General features: G+C 34.8%; 2 protein-coding genes across 6 annotated transcripts; both read left to right on the top strand.

The window, feature by feature from the left end:
* Positions 1–209: 209 nt before the first annotated feature.
* Positions 210–5,075, top strand: LOC112273669 (hydroxyproline O-galactosyltransferase HPGT1). 5 transcript variants are annotated; one of them, XR_002967114.3, is made up of 14 exons: positions 210–640; positions 1,304–1,367; positions 1,526–1,575; positions 1,790–1,968; positions 2,198–2,261; positions 2,477–2,549; positions 2,794–2,917; positions 3,210–3,297; positions 3,480–3,533; positions 3,689–3,760; positions 3,888–3,997; positions 4,304–4,328; positions 4,546–4,628; positions 4,753–5,075. XR_002967114.3 is itself a non-coding variant. In XM_024502706.3 (13 exons), exons 1-12 carry the CDS (start codon positions 528–530, stop codon positions 4,324–4,326), a joined length of 1,014 nt encoding a protein of 337 aa, XP_024358474.1. In that variant the 5' UTR covers positions 210–527; the 3' UTR covers positions 4,327–4,328; positions 4,753–5,075. The 5 variants fall into 5 exon arrangements, 3 of the variants coding, with proteins under 3 accessions (XP_024358474.1, XP_024358473.1, XP_024358470.1); XR_016498825.1 differs by lacking the exon at positions 4,546–4,628 and having other exon boundaries at positions 4,304–4,504; XM_024502706.3 differs by lacking the exon at positions 4,546–4,628.
* Positions 5,076–6,525: 1,450 nt separating this feature from the next.
* On the top strand, positions 6,526–8,664 carry LOC112273066 (putative protease Do-like 14). Its single transcript, XM_024501413.3, has 3 exons — positions 6,526–6,867; positions 7,159–7,228; positions 7,509–8,664. The coding sequence occupies exon 3, from the start codon at positions 8,016–8,018 to the stop codon at positions 8,544–8,546; it is 531 nt and encodes a 176-aa protein (XP_024357181.3). The 5' UTR covers positions 6,526–6,867; positions 7,159–7,228; positions 7,509–8,015; the 3' UTR covers positions 8,547–8,664.
* Positions 8,665–19,045: the final 10,381 nt, after the last annotated feature.

Below are 19,045 nucleotides of genomic sequence, written 5' to 3'. Positions count from 1 at the left end.
AAGGGATTACAAAAAGAAATTGGAGACAGGAGGTGTCACAGGAGTACTCGACGACGATAGTGAATGATTTTTAGAATCTGCAGAGAACCCTAAAAAGTTATTCACGAAAAAGAGACACTGTAGGATGAGACGATGGCTCCTGTGAAGGTGCGTGACTGGAATTGTGTGAGCTTCATTCCGCAGTTTGAGATAGGGGCAATGATCGAGATGATGAAATGGTAATGGTCTCTCATTTAGAGACTTGGCAGAGACGGGACGTGAGACTCTCTAGGGTGGCTACAGTATTTTTTCAAAATACGCTGCGAGAGTTGAAATGGGCGATAGCTATGGAGATGGCGGGCCCAGCCTCCCGCAACACCTGCGTCCAGATCCTGGATGGCTCCTCTTGTCCTCTTCCGCATCCGTGGTGCTAGTTGTGTGTCTCACTTGTTTAGGAAAGCACTATCATTCGAGAAGAAACCTTCGTGCTCTTAGTGAAACTTGGAAACTATCTGACGAGTCTCGCACTGTAGATCCAGGGAGAGCCGATGAGGTCCGGCCGTGCTGCTATGCTGCCCAAGAGCAGCGTGAAGAACGACAGCATGACCAGCATCGTCATGCTCATGGTTTCCCTCTTTGCCTGTTCCTACATTGCCGGCAGGTACGCGAGTCTTGAGCCCTATGCTCCGGGGTTTGCAAGGAGATGTGCGGCATTACGTAAACGGGTCGTTCTTGCTCGCTGCAAAATATACGCTCCTTGTCCGAATCGATCTCCTTCTCCTTTAGTAACGATTGCTTTGGGGGGGGGGGGGGGGGGATGGGGATTTTAAAATCACTGTAGTACAAAGTGTTGTGAGTGTAGGGTAGAGTGTTGACTGATAGCATTACTAGTCTGTCGAAAGCACAGGATCGGTTTTTTCCTCTGTTCTGTGTTACAAATCATCTAAAGATTTAGGGTTGTAGTTTTCGTTGTCGCCTTTCTTTTCTTCTTTAAATAATATTTTTCTATATTAGTCATAAATTTTATCTTTCAATTCTCCACCTAGATCGTGTTTAAAATTTTGTATTGAGTGAAGACCATGCCGAGGGTTAGGAATCATATTCTCGTTTCGTGTGTAGTTTAAACGCCGTGTTATCTAGCCCTGTTCTATCTTATTTGTTGCAACGAGCATATAACCACATTTTTTTTTCCCGAAGAATAATTGAACATTAGTCCTATAGAAGTGAAGTGGCTACGAGTATCCATCTTGTGTTCGTATTTGATTAGCCTCAGCCACTTCCGGAGTACTGCAGCCTTTGACTCCTTTGCAATGTTGAACTATAGGTTGTGGCAGGATGCTGAAATACGGTCCCAGCTGATCGCAATTGATCCACGCATCAGTCGCCAGGTTATCGTTCGAATCCCCGAATTTATATTCGATTTTTTGCAGGATCTTCGATTGTTCTTTGCTTAACCATGGAGTTGAGAATTCGACTCTACAAGAAACTATGTTGGCGTTATTTTTGTGCAGTGATTTATACTTGGGTATCTATTTTCTCATTGCAGGCAAGAGATCCAATCTCAGTGGATGAATCTCTGAGATTGATACAATGCAAGTGAGGATTTTGACCTTAATGCGAATTTTATGAATTTGCCTCATGCCTTCCATATCTAGAAATCAGCAACAGATATTTCAAACATCAATTTTATCTAATTTGTTACATTGTAATGTGACGAATTCTCATTCCAGAATTGGGCTGAGAATGAGCACTTAGGTTTTGGAGATCATGATTTCATGCTTGTGGACTAATCGAAGACTTTATTTTGCAGAGAACAGCAGAAGAAGCTAGCAGATACAGAACTAGAGTTAGCTGCAGCAAAGAGCCAAGGGTACAAGCCCATCAATAAAACTCTTTTTCAAGATCACAAACTTGTAGTCATCGGAATCTTCACTAGTTTTAGTGGGCAGTCTCGCCGCGCATCCTCACGGAAGAGTTGGATACCTAATGGTACTTGATGGTTCATTTTCTCTTGTATAAGATTCTATGATTTGAGATCTTTCTTATGTCTCAAGAGGTAAAGTAGTTTTAATACATACTATGAATAGGGTGTGGGAGTAACTATGAGAAGTAGTTGAATAAATAGAGTTCTACTCCACCGTTTCTTTTATTAAACACATCCTTCAGTAGTATGTAACATACCATGCCGCCTCCCATTTGCAATTCCTTTTGATGTCAGGTCCTGCATTGAAGGAGCTTGAGAGCAATAAAGGTATCATCATTCGCTATGTTATTGGACGCAGGTTTGTTTCTGCTATTTCGCCGTTTGACAGTTTTTAAAGCATCAATTATTATTTATTTATTTCAACTTTTCTAAACATCCCTCAGTGCTCTCTTTAATCTTCTGCTTCTGCTTTTCACATTCTTCTTCTTCTTCTTCTTCTTCTTCTTCTTATTATTATTATTATTATTATCATCATTATTATCATAATAAAGACTTAATCTTGGATTGATGCAGCTCAAACAGAGGAGATATATTGGACCGACAGATTGATCAAGAAAATAAAGAAACGGACGATTTCCTTATCTTGGTATATTGCCAAATAGTTTCCTTCCGAACTCAGCTTTTTCATCTATTTGTGTTGTCCGTTTTTGGCACGCATTGCTCTTCTCTCCTATTTCCCAGCTAACTTCTGTAGAATTCAGGAATATATAACAAAATTCGTGACCTTGCTATTGCTGTTAAGTTTAGTTATCCCCATGTTTAGGGTTTATGAATGCTGCTAGATTGAATGCGTCATCAATTCCTTCTTACGGTGATACATATCTCTACAGGAAAATTACGTCGAGAGTGATGATAACTTGACGCTGAAATCTAAAACGTTTTTTAGCAAAGTGGTCAATACGTGGAACGCAGATTTCTATGTGAAGATGGATGACAATGTCGGTCTGAGTATAGGTGAGAAAATCATTTCTATCTGTATTGCTGCATTTTCACAGTCATTGCACGTGTACTGGAAACTTCTGTTAATCCAAAGTTCTTATATTATCAAGTCCCTTTGAGGACTTGTAAAGAAGTGGAACGAAGTCTATCTTCCAACTATTTGATGGTTTGACGATCGTCTGTGCCAGATGATTACGACGATGTGCATTTTGTTGAAGCTACAATTCCTTGTTTTATATTCATATGATTCCCATAACTTAAACGGTCTCATATGATTGTGATGTTGTATACACGTGACATCGAGCAGACATGGTGGGAAGCATGCTATCCAGTCACCTAGACAAGCCCAGAGTTTATGTGGGTTGCATGAAATCCGGGACGGTTGTAAATGATCCGTAAGTTTTGTAGAGTTTTCTATTTGAAGTTTCATGGGTGCTAATCGTTGATTATATTGCTTACTTATTTAAACTTTCTCACTTCAGCCTACTATTCTAGCAACATTTCTATGATTGCTTGTATCAATCGTTTTGAAGTTTTCCTGTTCACATAACACATCGTTTTCATTGCTGTGATGCAGAAACGCACAGTGGTATGAGCCTGACTGGTGGAAGTTTGGAGACGAAAAGTCAGAGTAAGCATGGACGCTTGAATTAAATCTTCTAATGCTTGAACTCCACTGTGATGTCAGAGACCTTCATGTCGCTTGTGTTGGTAGCATCACTATGTTTATGATATCTTAGATGCCATACTTGGCCTAACCTGGACTTGCGTTGGCTTGTGGGTCAGGTACCATCGGCATGCTGCTGGGCAAGTTTATGGTCTTTCGAGATCATTGGCTCAGTATATCTCAATTAACAGGTGAGTACCAGTATTTGCAATTATTTATTTATTGGTATCGGTTTCGTTGTTGTACCCATTCTGCTGGTCATTCTACTTAGGGTTGTGTGGGTTTGATCTCGTTAAACATGTGATTCCTTTTATGCAGTGCCTATCTAAAAGAGTACAAGAATGAGGACGTTGCGGTTGGAGCTTGGATGCTGAGCTTGGATACAGTGCATATTGACGACCGGCACCTCTGCTGTGCTCCAAATACTGGTCTTTTTCTCACCTGCTCTTGTTCTATCTAGTAAACTGTGTTAATCAACACTATAATGATAGATAATTCTGCATAATAATCAGAAACCAAATGTAGAATGGATTCCTTGGAGCTGTTATCATTTAATCTTTGCATTTCTTCGAAGAACACTTCTGAACGATACTTGGAATTATTAATGAAGCACGATGGATTCAATTTCTTGGAAATGATTGAGGTTTAGACTCCTTTTAATTCTTCTTACGAGTGTTCCTAACATGATTCTAATCGTGTTTCCTTGGAACTTGGAGTTCGCATAATGCTTTCAGGTGGCGTCTGCTGGCTCCAATAATGGTGAGCATTTTTGCATGACTTCCTCTCTCCTACCTCAGCACTGTAGTATTGAAGCGTTTCTTCCAGTGCTGACCCTATTGGCGAGCGAGCATCCAACCCTGAAGTGGATGAATTCACTTCCTGCTCCACATATCAGGCGGTGTCTGTTTAAGTCCTCATGACGTGAGAAGTTTTAGGTTTATGACTGTAACCTTACATTTTGTTTTCTGCATTGCAGAAAAATGGCGATATTTAGATCTCCTAGTTTTCGGACAACTGAGAGTAACACGTTCTTTTGAAATTGCTGCCGCAAATCGACCGGTATGTATGTCAATTTGAGCCATCACCGCACGGTGATTTGCCTCAAACTTCAAGGTTGGGTGATTTGTAGCGTCGAAATAATGCAGACTTTTACTGGAATGATAAGAATTAAATTGTGTTGCAGGCAAGCTGTCGTATTTCGTATCTGAACTTACTCACCGCTTGTGATGCGATGAATGTAAGGAACCAGAAAGGAAAAAGCAGCTGGAGGGTAAGATAATTCAGTGATCATTTGAAGATTTAGATTCAACGGAGTATTTTTTGGGTGGTCGAGACCCCCCCCCCCCCCCCCCCACACAAGGCCGTCATATTGTGTGTACAGCTTGTATTATGATAAGCCGGACTTTGAATGGAGTTAAAAATTCATTGCTTGAAGCTCAGTCTCTTCATCCTGCAATCCTTGTACTTTGCACTGTTAATAAAGCAGTGTATCCTTGAACTTTCCAACTGCATTGTCTTCATTACTTGCTGTGGTTCTTCAGAGGACGTTATTTACTCTTTTAGGTAAATGAGAAAATCATTAATCTGCAAGTTAAGTGATAATTTGCCACTGTTTCATATGCAGAAATGGAATGAAAAGTGCAAGCTATTTTGCTTAGAATTGCTAAGTATAGATTCAAGTCTTTGATTGAACGCGTTAGGCAGCCCTGTTCCCTAGTAACTACTACGTATGGGAAGTGCCAAACATAACTGTCGGTGAATGATATCACGTATCATTGAGCCTATATTGTTGTGTCTGCCCTAATTCGTGACGGTCTGAAGCTTTCACAGTTGTGAATTTCAGACTTACAAGATGACGTAATCTTTCAATCATAAGCATACAAGAACGTTTTTTAAGTCACTTTTTTTACTTTTTATTCTTCTCGTTACAATTGAAAGAGAGAAATTGAGATCCATTTCAGTGGTCAAGGTTCATCTTCATGCAAAGTGGGAATTGACTCCGAGGTGCTTGTTGGATTTTTTTTTCGAAACTCTAATTTTACTTAAGCTTGGAAGAATTATGTTCACAAAGTGAAAAATGCTGAAGTAAAACAGTTCATCCAAAAATGTATAATATAATTATCATATCTGTGTGCAAGCTAAAACTTGAAAACCAACGAAAATCATTTGTTATATTATTTTACTCTAAAATTCCTGAATGGCTGATGTAATATATCGATAGTTGCAATGTTAATCTGTTATTCTCTAAACAAGAAACTCATCAGAAGTGTCCTCTGGACTAAGAATTGGTAATTTTTTTAGTTTCATCTAATTTGGGCAAGGCTAATTTGTTTTGATTTTATTTTGATCTACTTACCCGTGCCCCGCATGCAAGAAGTCAATGAGCCTCACACTTTGGAGTCCCAAGGGAGGAGAGACCAAGAAGAGGGAGGAAAGGAAAGGACAGTGATCAATCCAAATTTAAACATCAATGTACACAAGTAATGCCTTCTCCCATTAGACCCTACTGCTATAAGGCATTGAACCCTGCACATAGTGGTTTACATAATATCCCCCACAACACCCATTTTAACCTACCCTATTGTTGCTAAGTCTTACAAATGTTGCAAGATTTTATATTTTATATCTCTTTATTAAAATTCTGCTCAACATAGTGTTCTAAGGCATTGGATGGGTAGCAGGCTGCGCAGAACCCTGGTTTAGGTAGAATCCTGCAATGAAATCCTAATTTGAGGGAACTTTTGCCGCAATGATTAAAAGTTATGTCGGTTATTTATGTAGTTCTCACTTAACGTAAAAAAAAAATCGTAACAAACTTCAGCATTTTTCCTGCACTTGTTGTCTGCACTTGTCTGCACAGAGAAAAGATCTTGGCGCTACGATAGTCAATAGGGAAACCTTTCGCAGCGACCATCACTCCCGTTAGATAATAAGGACCGTGCAACATGAGGAGAGCACTTCTGGGTCTATTTGGTTCATGTCCTGGTCTGCCTCAGGGGAAGTTGGATGGTGGCCAGGGTGCAGGGCCAGTTTCTCCATCAACCATTCTAGTGTTGCTAGTGATGGTAGTAATCGTACCAAGTTGCCTCAGGGGAAGTGGGAACTAGGCAAGGGTGAAGGGGTAGCTGCTCCGGCGACGCTTGTAGTGGTGGTGGTGTTGGTAGTGGTCATCAACTACTGGTTGTTGGTTCTGCCATGTCTTCTCAGAGACCATCCTATGAAATCGTCAATGAAGGTCAGATGTTTGTTGATGTGAACAAGTCCAGCGGAAAGAAGGTCCGTATCATCAACAGACCAGGTTAGTTTGATTACTGTCATGCAACTACTCTGCTTCGTTGTAGTTATCGTTCGTGGTATTCTTGGATTCAAATTCCAGTTTCGTGCACCTTCCGGAGACGTTGTCTGTTGCAAGTGTCTTGAACGCAGTTGAGATTGTGCATGTCGACAACTTGCAATTATTGGGTGGAAATGGCGCTGGGCTCGGAGTGATTCATTCTTGCCGACACGGTCCGTTGAGGTCGTTTCACCAAACAAAAATTGCGCAAGGTTACTCTTCTGACAATATGTTTCCCAATTCGTTGATCTACAGCTTATTATTGGACATAGACCAGCACGACCGCACGTATCTGCGTCGCCGATTGTCACATCGCCTGCTCCAGGTATCTACCGACAATCTGCGATTTTGTATAGCTAGTCACGCTTAAATTCTGATCTGGTGTAGATCCTCTTGAGAAGCAATACCTCTTCGGTGATGCGGGGATATCGCACATATTTTGAGGTGTTCAAAGCTCTGTTTTTAAATTCGTAAATTTTAAATTTTGATTATGTCAATGAATAAAGAAGCAAGATAATCCAACATGCTGATATTTCATATGCCAGTTAGAGTACCTGGAAGAATCAAGTTGTGATGAGAGTTAGTTGGCCCTTGTCATTGCGCAGCCATACAGTATAATATGGAGGATATAACGCGAAAGTGTAAAGAGTCCGTGGTTCACATCATGGCCTCCACCGAGAAAATGAGTTCGAGTGGGAGTGGGAGTGTATGGGACACTCACGGGCATATTATCACCAACAATCACGTCTTAATCAGTGATAACTTGAAAGTCACGCTTCCGGATGGCACCAAATACGAGGCTGTTGTTGTGAAACGTTACAAAAGCCAGGATCTCGCCATGATCAAATTGCGGGGATGTTGCTCCAAACTGGTCCCCGTTGTAACATGCTCGGAGATAAGCCCCTACGTCTAGTTCTGCTCCTCCTTTCTCCTTGGATTCCCTTGTTTCATTCTTTTGGAGCTGCCTTGTCTTGCAATCGAAGTGACAGATCAAGCCAATTAAGTTGTCGACCATTAGGATTAGTTAGTGACTGGGGTTCATTTTCTTGATATCACAGGCCTTGAATGTCGGGAACTTTGTGTTCGCAATTGGGTTCCCACTCTCTTGCGAGATGACTGTATCTTATGGTCATGTCTCTTGTTTCCCGGAGCAACCCATTAATGTTGATGGATCCCTTGTTAGAGATGCAATCCAACTAGATGCAAATATAAACCACGGAAACTCAGGCGGACCGATCTTCAACTCAAGAGGCGAGTGTGTTGGAGTCATAGTCTGCGGATTCCGGAATTCCGGCATTAATTATGGAATCCCATTGAAAACAGTTACCAATATGGTGAAGAGATTCAAAGAGGAATCGGCTGAGCAGAAAGGGGAAGCCATCTTGCCAAATTTGAAGCCCTTCTTGCGAGATATTAAGAACACCGTGCAAGAATTGAGTATTCGTACTGGTTATCAGACTGGTCCAGCTTCAGGTGGCTTGCACAGTCTGGCTAGTTCTAGCACTACTCGATCGATAGTACATTGTACAAAACTCAAGTATCGTAGTCTTCCATGCTCCTGTTCCATGTGCAGGCACTTGGTGCCATCTGAGCAGCCAGGCCTAGTTAAAGGATATAGCAAAAGGGTTTATCCTCCGGCGTAACCATGGTTGCAACGGAACGATCAAAATTGTGATTTCATGTGTTTCGAAACATGCCCTGAGACGCCTATATGTTGCAGTAAACGTTTGTTATAATAAAATAGGAATTGAACGTGTTTAATTCTTTTGTAACATGTTTTGGAATTATTCTTTTGAAACAGGACTGCAACTTTGGTTTCTCGGTTACAGGAAAATAGGCGTTCTTGATGTTGAGGAAATCATTTTGGAGTTTAGGGTATCTTGGAGTTCTTCCCATCATGGATGTGTAGGAAGCGTTGGGAAACAAATGGAACAAATTTAAAAAGAAACAAAATAACATGAATTGAGTGAAAGGATTGATACATCACCGAGCATTGTAATGATTTTCCAATGTCTGATCGGATGGAGAGAAGTAGACCAGGCTGAACTTTCAATATTGAAGTGTGAAAGTCCACTCCATCCTACCCTTAGCTCGTCGCTGCAGAAACTGTAATAATGGTTTGGAATTTGTACCACCTGGTTCTTCACAGTGTATTGAAATGCTCAATGGACACTCATGTTGAGGTTGCAAATTGCTTCAGCGACCGCTGAAATTTGCAAAGACTAACCACGAGAAAACTGAATAATTGCCCAATGAAAACTTAACTTCCCAGCAATTGATTCCAGGATTAATAGAACCCCTTGGCAGAAAGAAATAGTCACGCCCACAATTATTCTTATCCAAACTTCAAAGAAATCTACCCCAAACTACTCAGGGCAGCTATAAACTTGTAGCTACCGCAGGCTGTGCAACACACACAGGGCAACCTCAAAATTTTAATTCTGTGGGCCATGATGTATGCATGAAAATGTATCATAGACTTTTACATGTTGCAAGTAGTCAATAACAACCGTTTTGACCAAAATAGAAGCAGATGAATGATGACCAAAGTTTGAATTTAAAAATATCCATGAGACCAATTTGTTTCCTTCTATTTTTCTAGGAATTAAATTTATATAGTTATCAAGACAATTTGTAATTTCTAAATAATTATGTAGTCATGAGATTGTTTTTAATGACATTGCATTGGTGCTTGGTGTTATATATGTTTAATGTTATTTTAGTTATTTAACTAGACTAATGTCAAAATAGAATTTGATGTTAATATATAGCAGCTTAATTAGTATGGTTAGTAAATAATTGGTTATTAGATTAATAACTAGAAATTTTTAAATGAACAAAATAAGATGGCAGTAGATAAAGTAGACAAGTGTAGATTTTTAATAGATTAATAATAAAGTTTATTAGTTGACTAATGGAAAACCTCCAATAAATAATAGTGGTTTTATATTGTTCACAAAGGAAATCAAGGATAAGGTACTTAAATAATAGAACAGAAGTTAGAGAATCATAAATGAGTAGTAAATTGAATAAGTTGTATTTTGGAGCAAAAATAAGGGTATTAAAATATGTAGGATATTTTGACAGATAAAGAAAGTCACTAAATGCTTTTTATGTGTCTTTCAAGCTAATGTATGAAAATAAAATTTGGATATTAAGTATTAAAGTATATTTTTATATAAAATCTAAAAGTATTTTATTTTTTTATATTACTTATCAATTTGGGGGAAAAAATAAAAAATAAAAATAAAAATAAAAAACTCTAAAATAAAAAACTTATAAAGGTGTTGGTTTGAAAAGAAGAAGTATTAATAGTAGAAGCCATTTTTTATTTGTAGAAGAGTTATTACAATAAGAAGTTTTATATTTTCTAAAAATATTATAATCATTTTAAAGATTTTCTAAATAAATCCAATATAAAATCTCAAGTAGTATATTAGTGAAGGATATACTATATTTTAAGATATATATATATATATATATATATATATTTTTTAAATCTTATTCTTAAAAACTAATAAAATTTATAATTCTAATAATTCTTTTAATAGTAAACTATGTACAAGAACAAAATCTTAATACTTACATCTTAGCTTTAAATCTCTTTTAGATTAAAAGGCAAAAAAAATTTTAAAAAAAAAATACTATGAAGAGAAATGAATTACCATCAAATTTTTCTTTATCGAAATAAAACGAATTATAAGAGTGATTGAAGTTTTTAATCTTTTTATATAATATTACTAAAATAAGTAAAAAAAAATAATAAAAATTAATTTTAAAAAATTAACATTCAATTGTAGGAAAATTAGATCAATTTAAGATAAGAAAAGATATTACATATTTATGAACTTATGTAAGAAAAATGGATTCAAAATGAACTAAAAAAAAATTAAAAAACTTAAATTATTTGTGATTAATTAGATTTATAGAAAAATTAAAAAATTAAAAAAAATTAAAAAATTAAAAAAAAATAGAGATAGATAAGATTGGGAGATTCACTATGTTTATACTATATACACATTGTTGATCTTGTGTATAATGTTTTTCCAATTAAGCTTATTGTAAGCAAAAGACTAAAGACTTTGGATTTTAGCAACATAATTATTGATACCAACAAGTGTGAATAGATGTCTATTATAAAAAATTTATCATCATACTATATTAAATTTATATTAATAAGAAAGATAAGAAATAAATTGTGTCTATTTTATATACAAAGTTTTTTTTGCTAAGAATACTAAATTATTAATTAAAAGCATTGATTTAATAATAGAATTTTTTTACTTATTTTTAATTTATATCGAATATAATATTTTATAAGATTTTATTTTTATTTTTCTCTTTAATTTTTAAAGAAAAAAAATTGAAACCAATTTTAATTATATTTTTTTTCTTTATTTAATGTAGAAATTGATTCTAAGATACTTAGTGGGATTTTTTTCCGAATTTTTATTTTACTATAATATATACCTTTTGAAAAAAATAGTTATAACTTGGAAAAATTATAGCAAGAAACATAATATACTAATTTAATATAATTTAGTTAAAATATATAATATAATTATTATACCTATGTATAAGTTTAAACTTTAAAACTTATCAAAAGTATTCATTTTGTTATTTTCATTTGTGATACTTGAATGACTTATATAATCTCTTATATAAAATAGTTCAAGGAAGAAGAAAAAGACAAATACACAAGATATACCAGAGGAGACAAAAACCCTCTTTGATTTGCTCTATGTCTCATTGTTTTCATCAAAAGTTTTAATCAAAAATAAAGTAAGAGTTGAGTTCATATGGCCTTAATAGAACTAGAATAGAACTTAATAGAACCGCAAATCAAATGAAATTGTGATTGATAATATGTTGCAATTAGAAGTCTATTAATTATTTAGTATGATAGAATTTGCTTTGAAGCATTAAACTTTGGTGGAGGTTGCACAAAGGTTTATAAATGTTGTTGATATTTAATCCAACCAGGTCCAATATATAGTGCCTACATTACTTTTTTACACAAGGTAGTTACATTGTAAAATTTTCATCTCAAAGTTGTTGAAGTGAATCTAATATACTTCAATATGTGCATAAAATTGATTAATTGCAAAGATAATAGACGTACTTAAATGGCTTTAGATTTAGAACATAAGATTTAGGATTGTTATATTGTACTATTTATTGCACCATTTTTAAACATATTATTCTAAAAATCAAGGATTTCACTAATGAGATAGAAACAAAATGCCAAAATTTTTGATAATTGCATGAAGGTATAGATTGGAAACATTGCCTTGTTATTTCAAAAAATAAAAAATTAATAGACTTTGCAAGGGTGAGATGTGGCAATAACACCATAGCTCTCTCCCATTTTATTTTTTAATAATAGTGCTTCAAAAAATATTTTTTATTTTTTGGTCGTATTAAATCAATTGCTCTATTTTTTTGGTGATGCAAATTTTGCTTGCATTTGTGATGTAAAATGATGTGTTACAATGCAACAAAGAAAGAATCCAAGCTACAATGAGGATTGTGCATAAGTAAGAAGATTAAATTCAAGTATGGATCCATCACATCTTTTCACTTTTTAGTGGTGTCTTTCCTCATATTGATACAATATGGTTCAATTTTTTTGTAGTAAGAACTATGTAATATGCCAAAAATGTGACTTGATATTCTATTCAAACTGATGTCATTATCAAGGTCAGTGGTAGTATTGAAAATAAAAGCTTTTATTTGACTATGTGTGTAATTCTTTCAAGTTCATCTATACATGCAGATTAATGGAACATCTTATGTGCATGTGAGTACATTATGTGTGCATTGCTATACAACATTGTGTGTGCACGAAATCATATGTAAAATTATTTTTATGAAGCTCTTGCAATAGAAAGATTTCATAAAAGTAAATTGATACACATTCAAAGTGGAATAGAATCCAACAATGAAGTTACAATTCTAAAGCACATGAATTGAATTAAAGTGGGGTAGTAATGTATGTCTAGAGGTGTGTTATATCAAGTAGAATTTGAAGGCTTTAGCCATAATGATAAAAAATTTAGATTTATTTCAAAAAAAAAAAAAAAAACTTCATAGTTTTTTTGTGCAAGTTTATTTGTATGACTAATCACTATCTATTTTTATATTGGCATTTTCATTCTAATGTGATCTGAAAGGTATTTAGTTGAATATACTACTTTACAAGTTTTAAGTTTAATTCAATACTTCAGTTTCAAACTTTTTTATTTGAAGACCAAACTAAGTTGTTGTCTTGCATAGATTTACCAATTTGTTATTTTTCAAAGTTTAATTGTAAACTTATATACTGTACGTGAAGCTTTTTTAGCTTTCTTTTGGTTGATAGAAAAAGGATTGGTAGAATTTGACTTTTGGCCAAAATCTCAATCCTATGGGCCTTTTTGTTGGCATAGAAAGCTCATAGATGACCAAATACATTCATTTGTGTCATCCATCTTTAAGATTAACCTTGTTACTTTGCATAAATAAGTGATCTTATGTAGGACTATACATCTAAATATAATCTTATTCTTATATTTTTACTTAATATTAAAACATATTGGGTCTTATATTCTTTCTAGTTCTTAGAAGTATTAAATAAAAAATAGTTAGCTCTATTAGTCAACATTGTAGTTAATTCTATAAAGAATATTCCTTATATAGTTCTAAATCACAAAAGAATCTTTATTTTTTTCATACCTACAAGTGACAATCGAGACCTCCAAACTTTAAACTATGGAGATCTATTTTATAAAACATCTTCCTTTGCAATGATCTCTAAGATGTATTCAACAAAGATGTTTCTTCTATAGTCACTTCACCCCAAGTAGACACTTCAAGAGCCACAAGCTCAACAATTTAAAATAACAACCAAGACAATATTAAAAAATTACCAATTCCACCATCAACTACATTCATGTAAGCTATAGGTCTTTATGAAGGAGCTCATCAACTTGCAAAATACATGAAATAAATTAGAATCCATGTATGTCACAAATACTATTCTCAATACGATAGTTGTACTTAATAAGTAGAAAACATTACAGATACTGAATAACATAGATATAATGATATTTATGACTAAATTTTATAATATACAAAGACAGCTTATTTAAACAAAACAAAAAAAAATAAAATAAATGTTTACTTTGTAAGTCCATAAATCAAGTAAAACTAAATAGATTAAGAAATTAAATCATGTAAGAATCTTTAAAAGGAAGTTGAAAATAGATTCTAGTAAAACTTACCTTAAAATATGAAGAATTTATATGTAGAGTAGACCAATTGTAAACTAGAATTGAAATCAGACCCTAAGGTACATAACCATGCATCTATGGCAATTTTAAGACTATTTGGTTGATGAAAGAGTAGATTTTGACATGCTGTCAAAATAGTCTTTTTTGAGGGTTGATTTCATGTGATTTGTAGGCCTATTAAGTTTTTAAGGGCTTTTAAAAATAAAAGATATATTCAATTATGTTGGACTATTAAAAATAAAATGAAAATTACAATCTTAAGGATTGTGTAAATGTTGTAGTACATTTATAAGTAAAAATTTATAATTTTTTTTTATTGTAATTGACTTAAATATTTTTGAAAAATTTCATGTTGATCAAATGATTAGATTAAAGGATGTAAGAATTTTATTGGATTAGAATCTCAGATATTTGGAAATTAGGATTAATGAGGATTTTTTATTATCTTGCAAAATTTTCGAATTCAATTGAAGCAAAAATTAGAAAGAACAATTTGGACTTATAAATCTATATGTGAATTAATTTTTGAAGCAATTGAATAGTTAAATAAGAAGAAATCATTGTTGAAAGATCAATATCTATATTGGAGAAAGAATTCGGTTGATATACAATGGGTTTAGAATTTATTTTTATTTTTATTGGTAATTTTGATTTTTCTCAAATTTTTTTTACATTTGAATTTCTTCTGGATTGAAATATAAGCAAAATTTTAATTTAGATCAATGATTTGATTAATAATTATTGAGATTTTAAAACAACTATAAGAATTGATTAAGATTTTCTTGGATTTATTTAAGATTTGATTAGGGATTAGTTTGGGTTTAGGATTTGATAAGGGTTTTATTAGGATTTAAGACTTAATTAGTATTTTATTAGAATTTAATTAAAATTTCATTAGGATTTTTTTAGGATTTTATTGGAATTTATTTAGGACTATATTAAGATATGATTAGTATTTACTTAAGATTTATTTAGGATCTATTTATGATTTTTATTTTAGGATTCTTTGTCATTTTTTTAAAGTTCCTATGTTTCATATTTTTTTTAAGGTTATTGTTATTTCTTTAAGAATTTTGTTTTAGGACTTCTTTATTATTTTTCTTTAAGATTGATTTATGACTTCTTTAAGTTTTTTAGTAATTTATTTTTAACTTCTTTTGAATTGATTCAAGTTTGATTAGATTTATTAAATTTTAATTAAAATTTATTCAAGATTCTATTAGACTTGTCAGGATCTTGTTGTTGCATTTTTCCTATTTACCTTCCATATTCCATAGTTAGGTGCATGGTGCATTCTCAAGTTAAAAAGCTTTACACTGCTCCACCATCGATCTATTGGCCACCACACAGATCCTTTTCTTCGGGCAGAATTGAAATCTCATACAACAATGCACGGCCGCCTCTAGATCACCCTAGAGCCGATGTCTTGGAACAATATCCTGACGACTCGAACTATTTTGAAGATATATTAGAGGCTGCTTTTGAGGCATCTCGCAATTTTTGATCATATATCATGTATTATATTATCTCGAGCCAAACCATGCACTACATTAGCCTCTGGCCGACGAGACAGCAGTACTGGACTCTATTAGTTGATCATACTTTGAGAAAATTTTCATCTTGAGGCTCACTCTCTTAAGAAACATACAGAAACCGCCGCGTCTACTCTGTCTAGCCTTCGGCACTAAGGCCTGGGCCATATTAACTTCACAAGCTTGAAATTAATCAAGACTTGCAATTTAGCAACCGGCATTCCTGCATTTCCAGTTATCGACCAAGCATGTACCACATGTTTTGAGGCCAAGCAGACCCGGCAACACTTCCCACAGTTCACCACACATCGAAAAACCTTGCACCACGCACTTGTACACACTGACCTCTGCGGTCCGCTTTCGATAAACTCAGGTAACTCTCGATACTTCCTTCTATTTACTGATGATTTCAGTCAAAAATCATGGATCTACTTTCTAACTACCAAAGCAGAAACACAGCAAATTCAGAAAAATTCAAACCATGGTGGAACGAAAGAGTGGGCACAAAATCCTCCGCCTACGATCCGATTGTGGCGGGGAGTTCCTTAGCACCAAATCCACCGTACACTTACAACAACACGGCATATTACGTGAGCTCACCGCCGCCCACAGTCTGCAGCAGAACGGCACTGCAGAGCGCAAGAATCAGATGATTCTTAATAAAGTGCGGGTCATGCTGTTCGGCTGCCCCGTACCTACCTTCGTATGGGCAGAAGCAGCGCGCACCGCGATCCAGCTCATGAATCTTACACCCACCAGATCCAATCATCATGCAACATCCGAGGAGCTCTTTACGGGGATAAAGCCCGCTCTGTCATGGGCATTTACCTCGGAACAGATTCCAAATCCAAAGCATACTGCGTCTGGATTCCCTCCCTGCAGCACCTTGTAATTACCCGCAATGCCATGTTCGAGGAAGACAGGTTCTTCGATACACCATATTCAGAAATCACACTTTCCGACGAGGATATCACAGGGCTATCTATTTCGGATCCTACCAACGAGACATAACGTATTTTGCTACCAACATCAACACCCTTGATATCTCTGCATATAGACACCCCCGACGGTTCATCAGAACCAGCTCCTGACACAACCGGCAGTCCACAGGAATCAGCTCAAGAGAATCCGCGACCGCTTCCTTCACCAAATTCAGGTGATATTGAATCTGCTCCAATGCCGCCCAAATCTCCTCATTTGGCTTCCTACCAGAGTGCTATCGAGGACCTCGATTCGTGACCATCATCGCAAGCCTTTGACGATCAACTTTCATCATCGGATCGGACTGCTATCAACATCACCGATGATTCTCAACCAACAAGTCAATATTCTTAACAACAGGAATGGATATGTCACCTTCCAAGATGGCTTCATGAATACTTTGTTGGCTTGTGCGAAATACCTATTGAACCTTCCAACTTTCATGAGGCAGTTATACAACCTAACTAGTCAAGCTATGCAAGAAGAAATATCCTCCATCCATAAAAATGGCACGTGGACGCTCGCTGAATTACCTCCAGGAAATACTCCAATTAGCACGAAATGGGTATACAAAGCTAAACTCAAAAATGATGGAACATTGCAAAAATGCAAGGCTAGATTAGTAGCCAGAGGATTTGAATAAAAGACAGGAATAGATTATGAAAACACTTTTACACTTGTAGTCCAATGGAGAACAATCAGGCTACTACTGGCTCTTGTCCAATGGAGAACAATCAAGCTACTATCGGCTCTTGTTGTACAACATAATTGGCCACTATATCACATGGATGTGAAGACAACATTTTTATATGGAAATTTATAATAAGAAGTATTTATTACTCAATCTTAGATCTTCAAAATCACAAGTAAAGAACACTTAGTATGTTGCCTCTACAAAGCATTATATGGACTTTGACAAGCACCTAAATAATGATATAAGAAAATTGACACATTTCTCAAAGGCCAAGGATTTACAAAAAGTCAAGGTGCCTAAAACTTATACATAGTTTAGCATGAATAAAAAATTCTTCTTGTTTTGTATATTGATGATCTTTTCTTTACAAGAAATTGTGTGAAATGGATACAATGGTTCAAAACACAACTTGAATCTTGCTTTGAGATGTTTGGATTAGGAGAAGGAAATATTACATTATTTCTTAAAACAAAATGCACACAATTACTCTAGGACATTTTTGTGACACAAAGAGCTTATCTAATTCAAATATTAAAATTATTTGGTATGACAAACTACCATCATGTTTCTACATCTATGGTAGAGAGATTAAAATTATAATGAAACAAGAATAGACTAAATCAAAAACCCAAGATCCTTCCAATCCACAACAACATAAGGCCTCTTCATAAAATAGGTTAAAACAGACCAAAATAAAATTGAACAGAACTAAACAAAATAAGGCATGAAAGAAAAAAGTGAGCAAACAGAAAGAAAACAAAACAAATCAAAATAAAAAGATGCAAAACCAAACTTTATTAAGAGAAAGAGTCCAAAGCCATATCTGACCAGATGCTCCAAAAGGCCTTGGCCATTCCTATTTATACCATGTCTTACTACCTTAGACTTTCTAAAATGTTCTTAGGTGGTGGGCCCTACTTTGATAAATGCCTTAAGCTTTCTTCTAAAAGATTCTATGGTAGGCTCTACATAAATAATTGCCCTAAATCCTTTCTAGAATGTTCTACGGTGGATCCTATCTGATTTACTAACCTAACTCCAATTTTAGAAACTTCCATGGTTTTAATTATCTATATAATTATCTTATCTATATCATGTTACATATAAGCTAACATGAAAATGTCATTGTGTGATCCAAAATTATATCAATCACTCATTCAAAAATTAACTTAATTTCAACATATGCATTTTGATATATCTTATACAACAAGAATTTGTGGTCGATTCATGGCAAGACCTCAAATTTCACATCTTTAACCTATTAAAAGTGGTTTTCTCTATCTAATAGAGACTCAGTATTTTGGAATATTTTATAAAATGTTCATCTTCACACTTTTGGGTATGTTGATGCTGACTGGGCACGTGATATAGGAAATGAAAAATCAACAACAGGTTTTGAATTTAGTCTTAGTGAAGCACAAGTGATGTCAAGTGATGTATTTAGTCCAAGTGATGACAAAGAAACAACAAACAATTGTTTTCAGTTCTTCTAAAGCTGAATATATGTCTGAAAAAGCAGCAAGAGAAGTAGCTTGGCTAGAAAAGTTAACAAAGGATCTTGGGCTAGAGATAAATTGACTAGTTATTATTCACTGCGACAATGAAGCCAGAATAAAGATGGCAACCAATCCAAATATAAATCAGCGTACAAAGCAAATCACAGC

Source organism: Physcomitrium patens, chromosome 20 (genome assembly GCF_059467195.1).
Source record: "Physcomitrium patens ecotype Gransden chromosome 20, ASM5946719v1, whole genome shotgun sequence".
Taxonomy (NCBI): Eukaryota; Viridiplantae; Streptophyta; class Bryopsida; order Funariales; family Funariaceae; genus Physcomitrium; species Physcomitrium patens.
The sequence above is the reverse complement of the archived record's forward strand: the minus strand, read 5'-3'. Positions and strand labels throughout refer to the sequence as shown.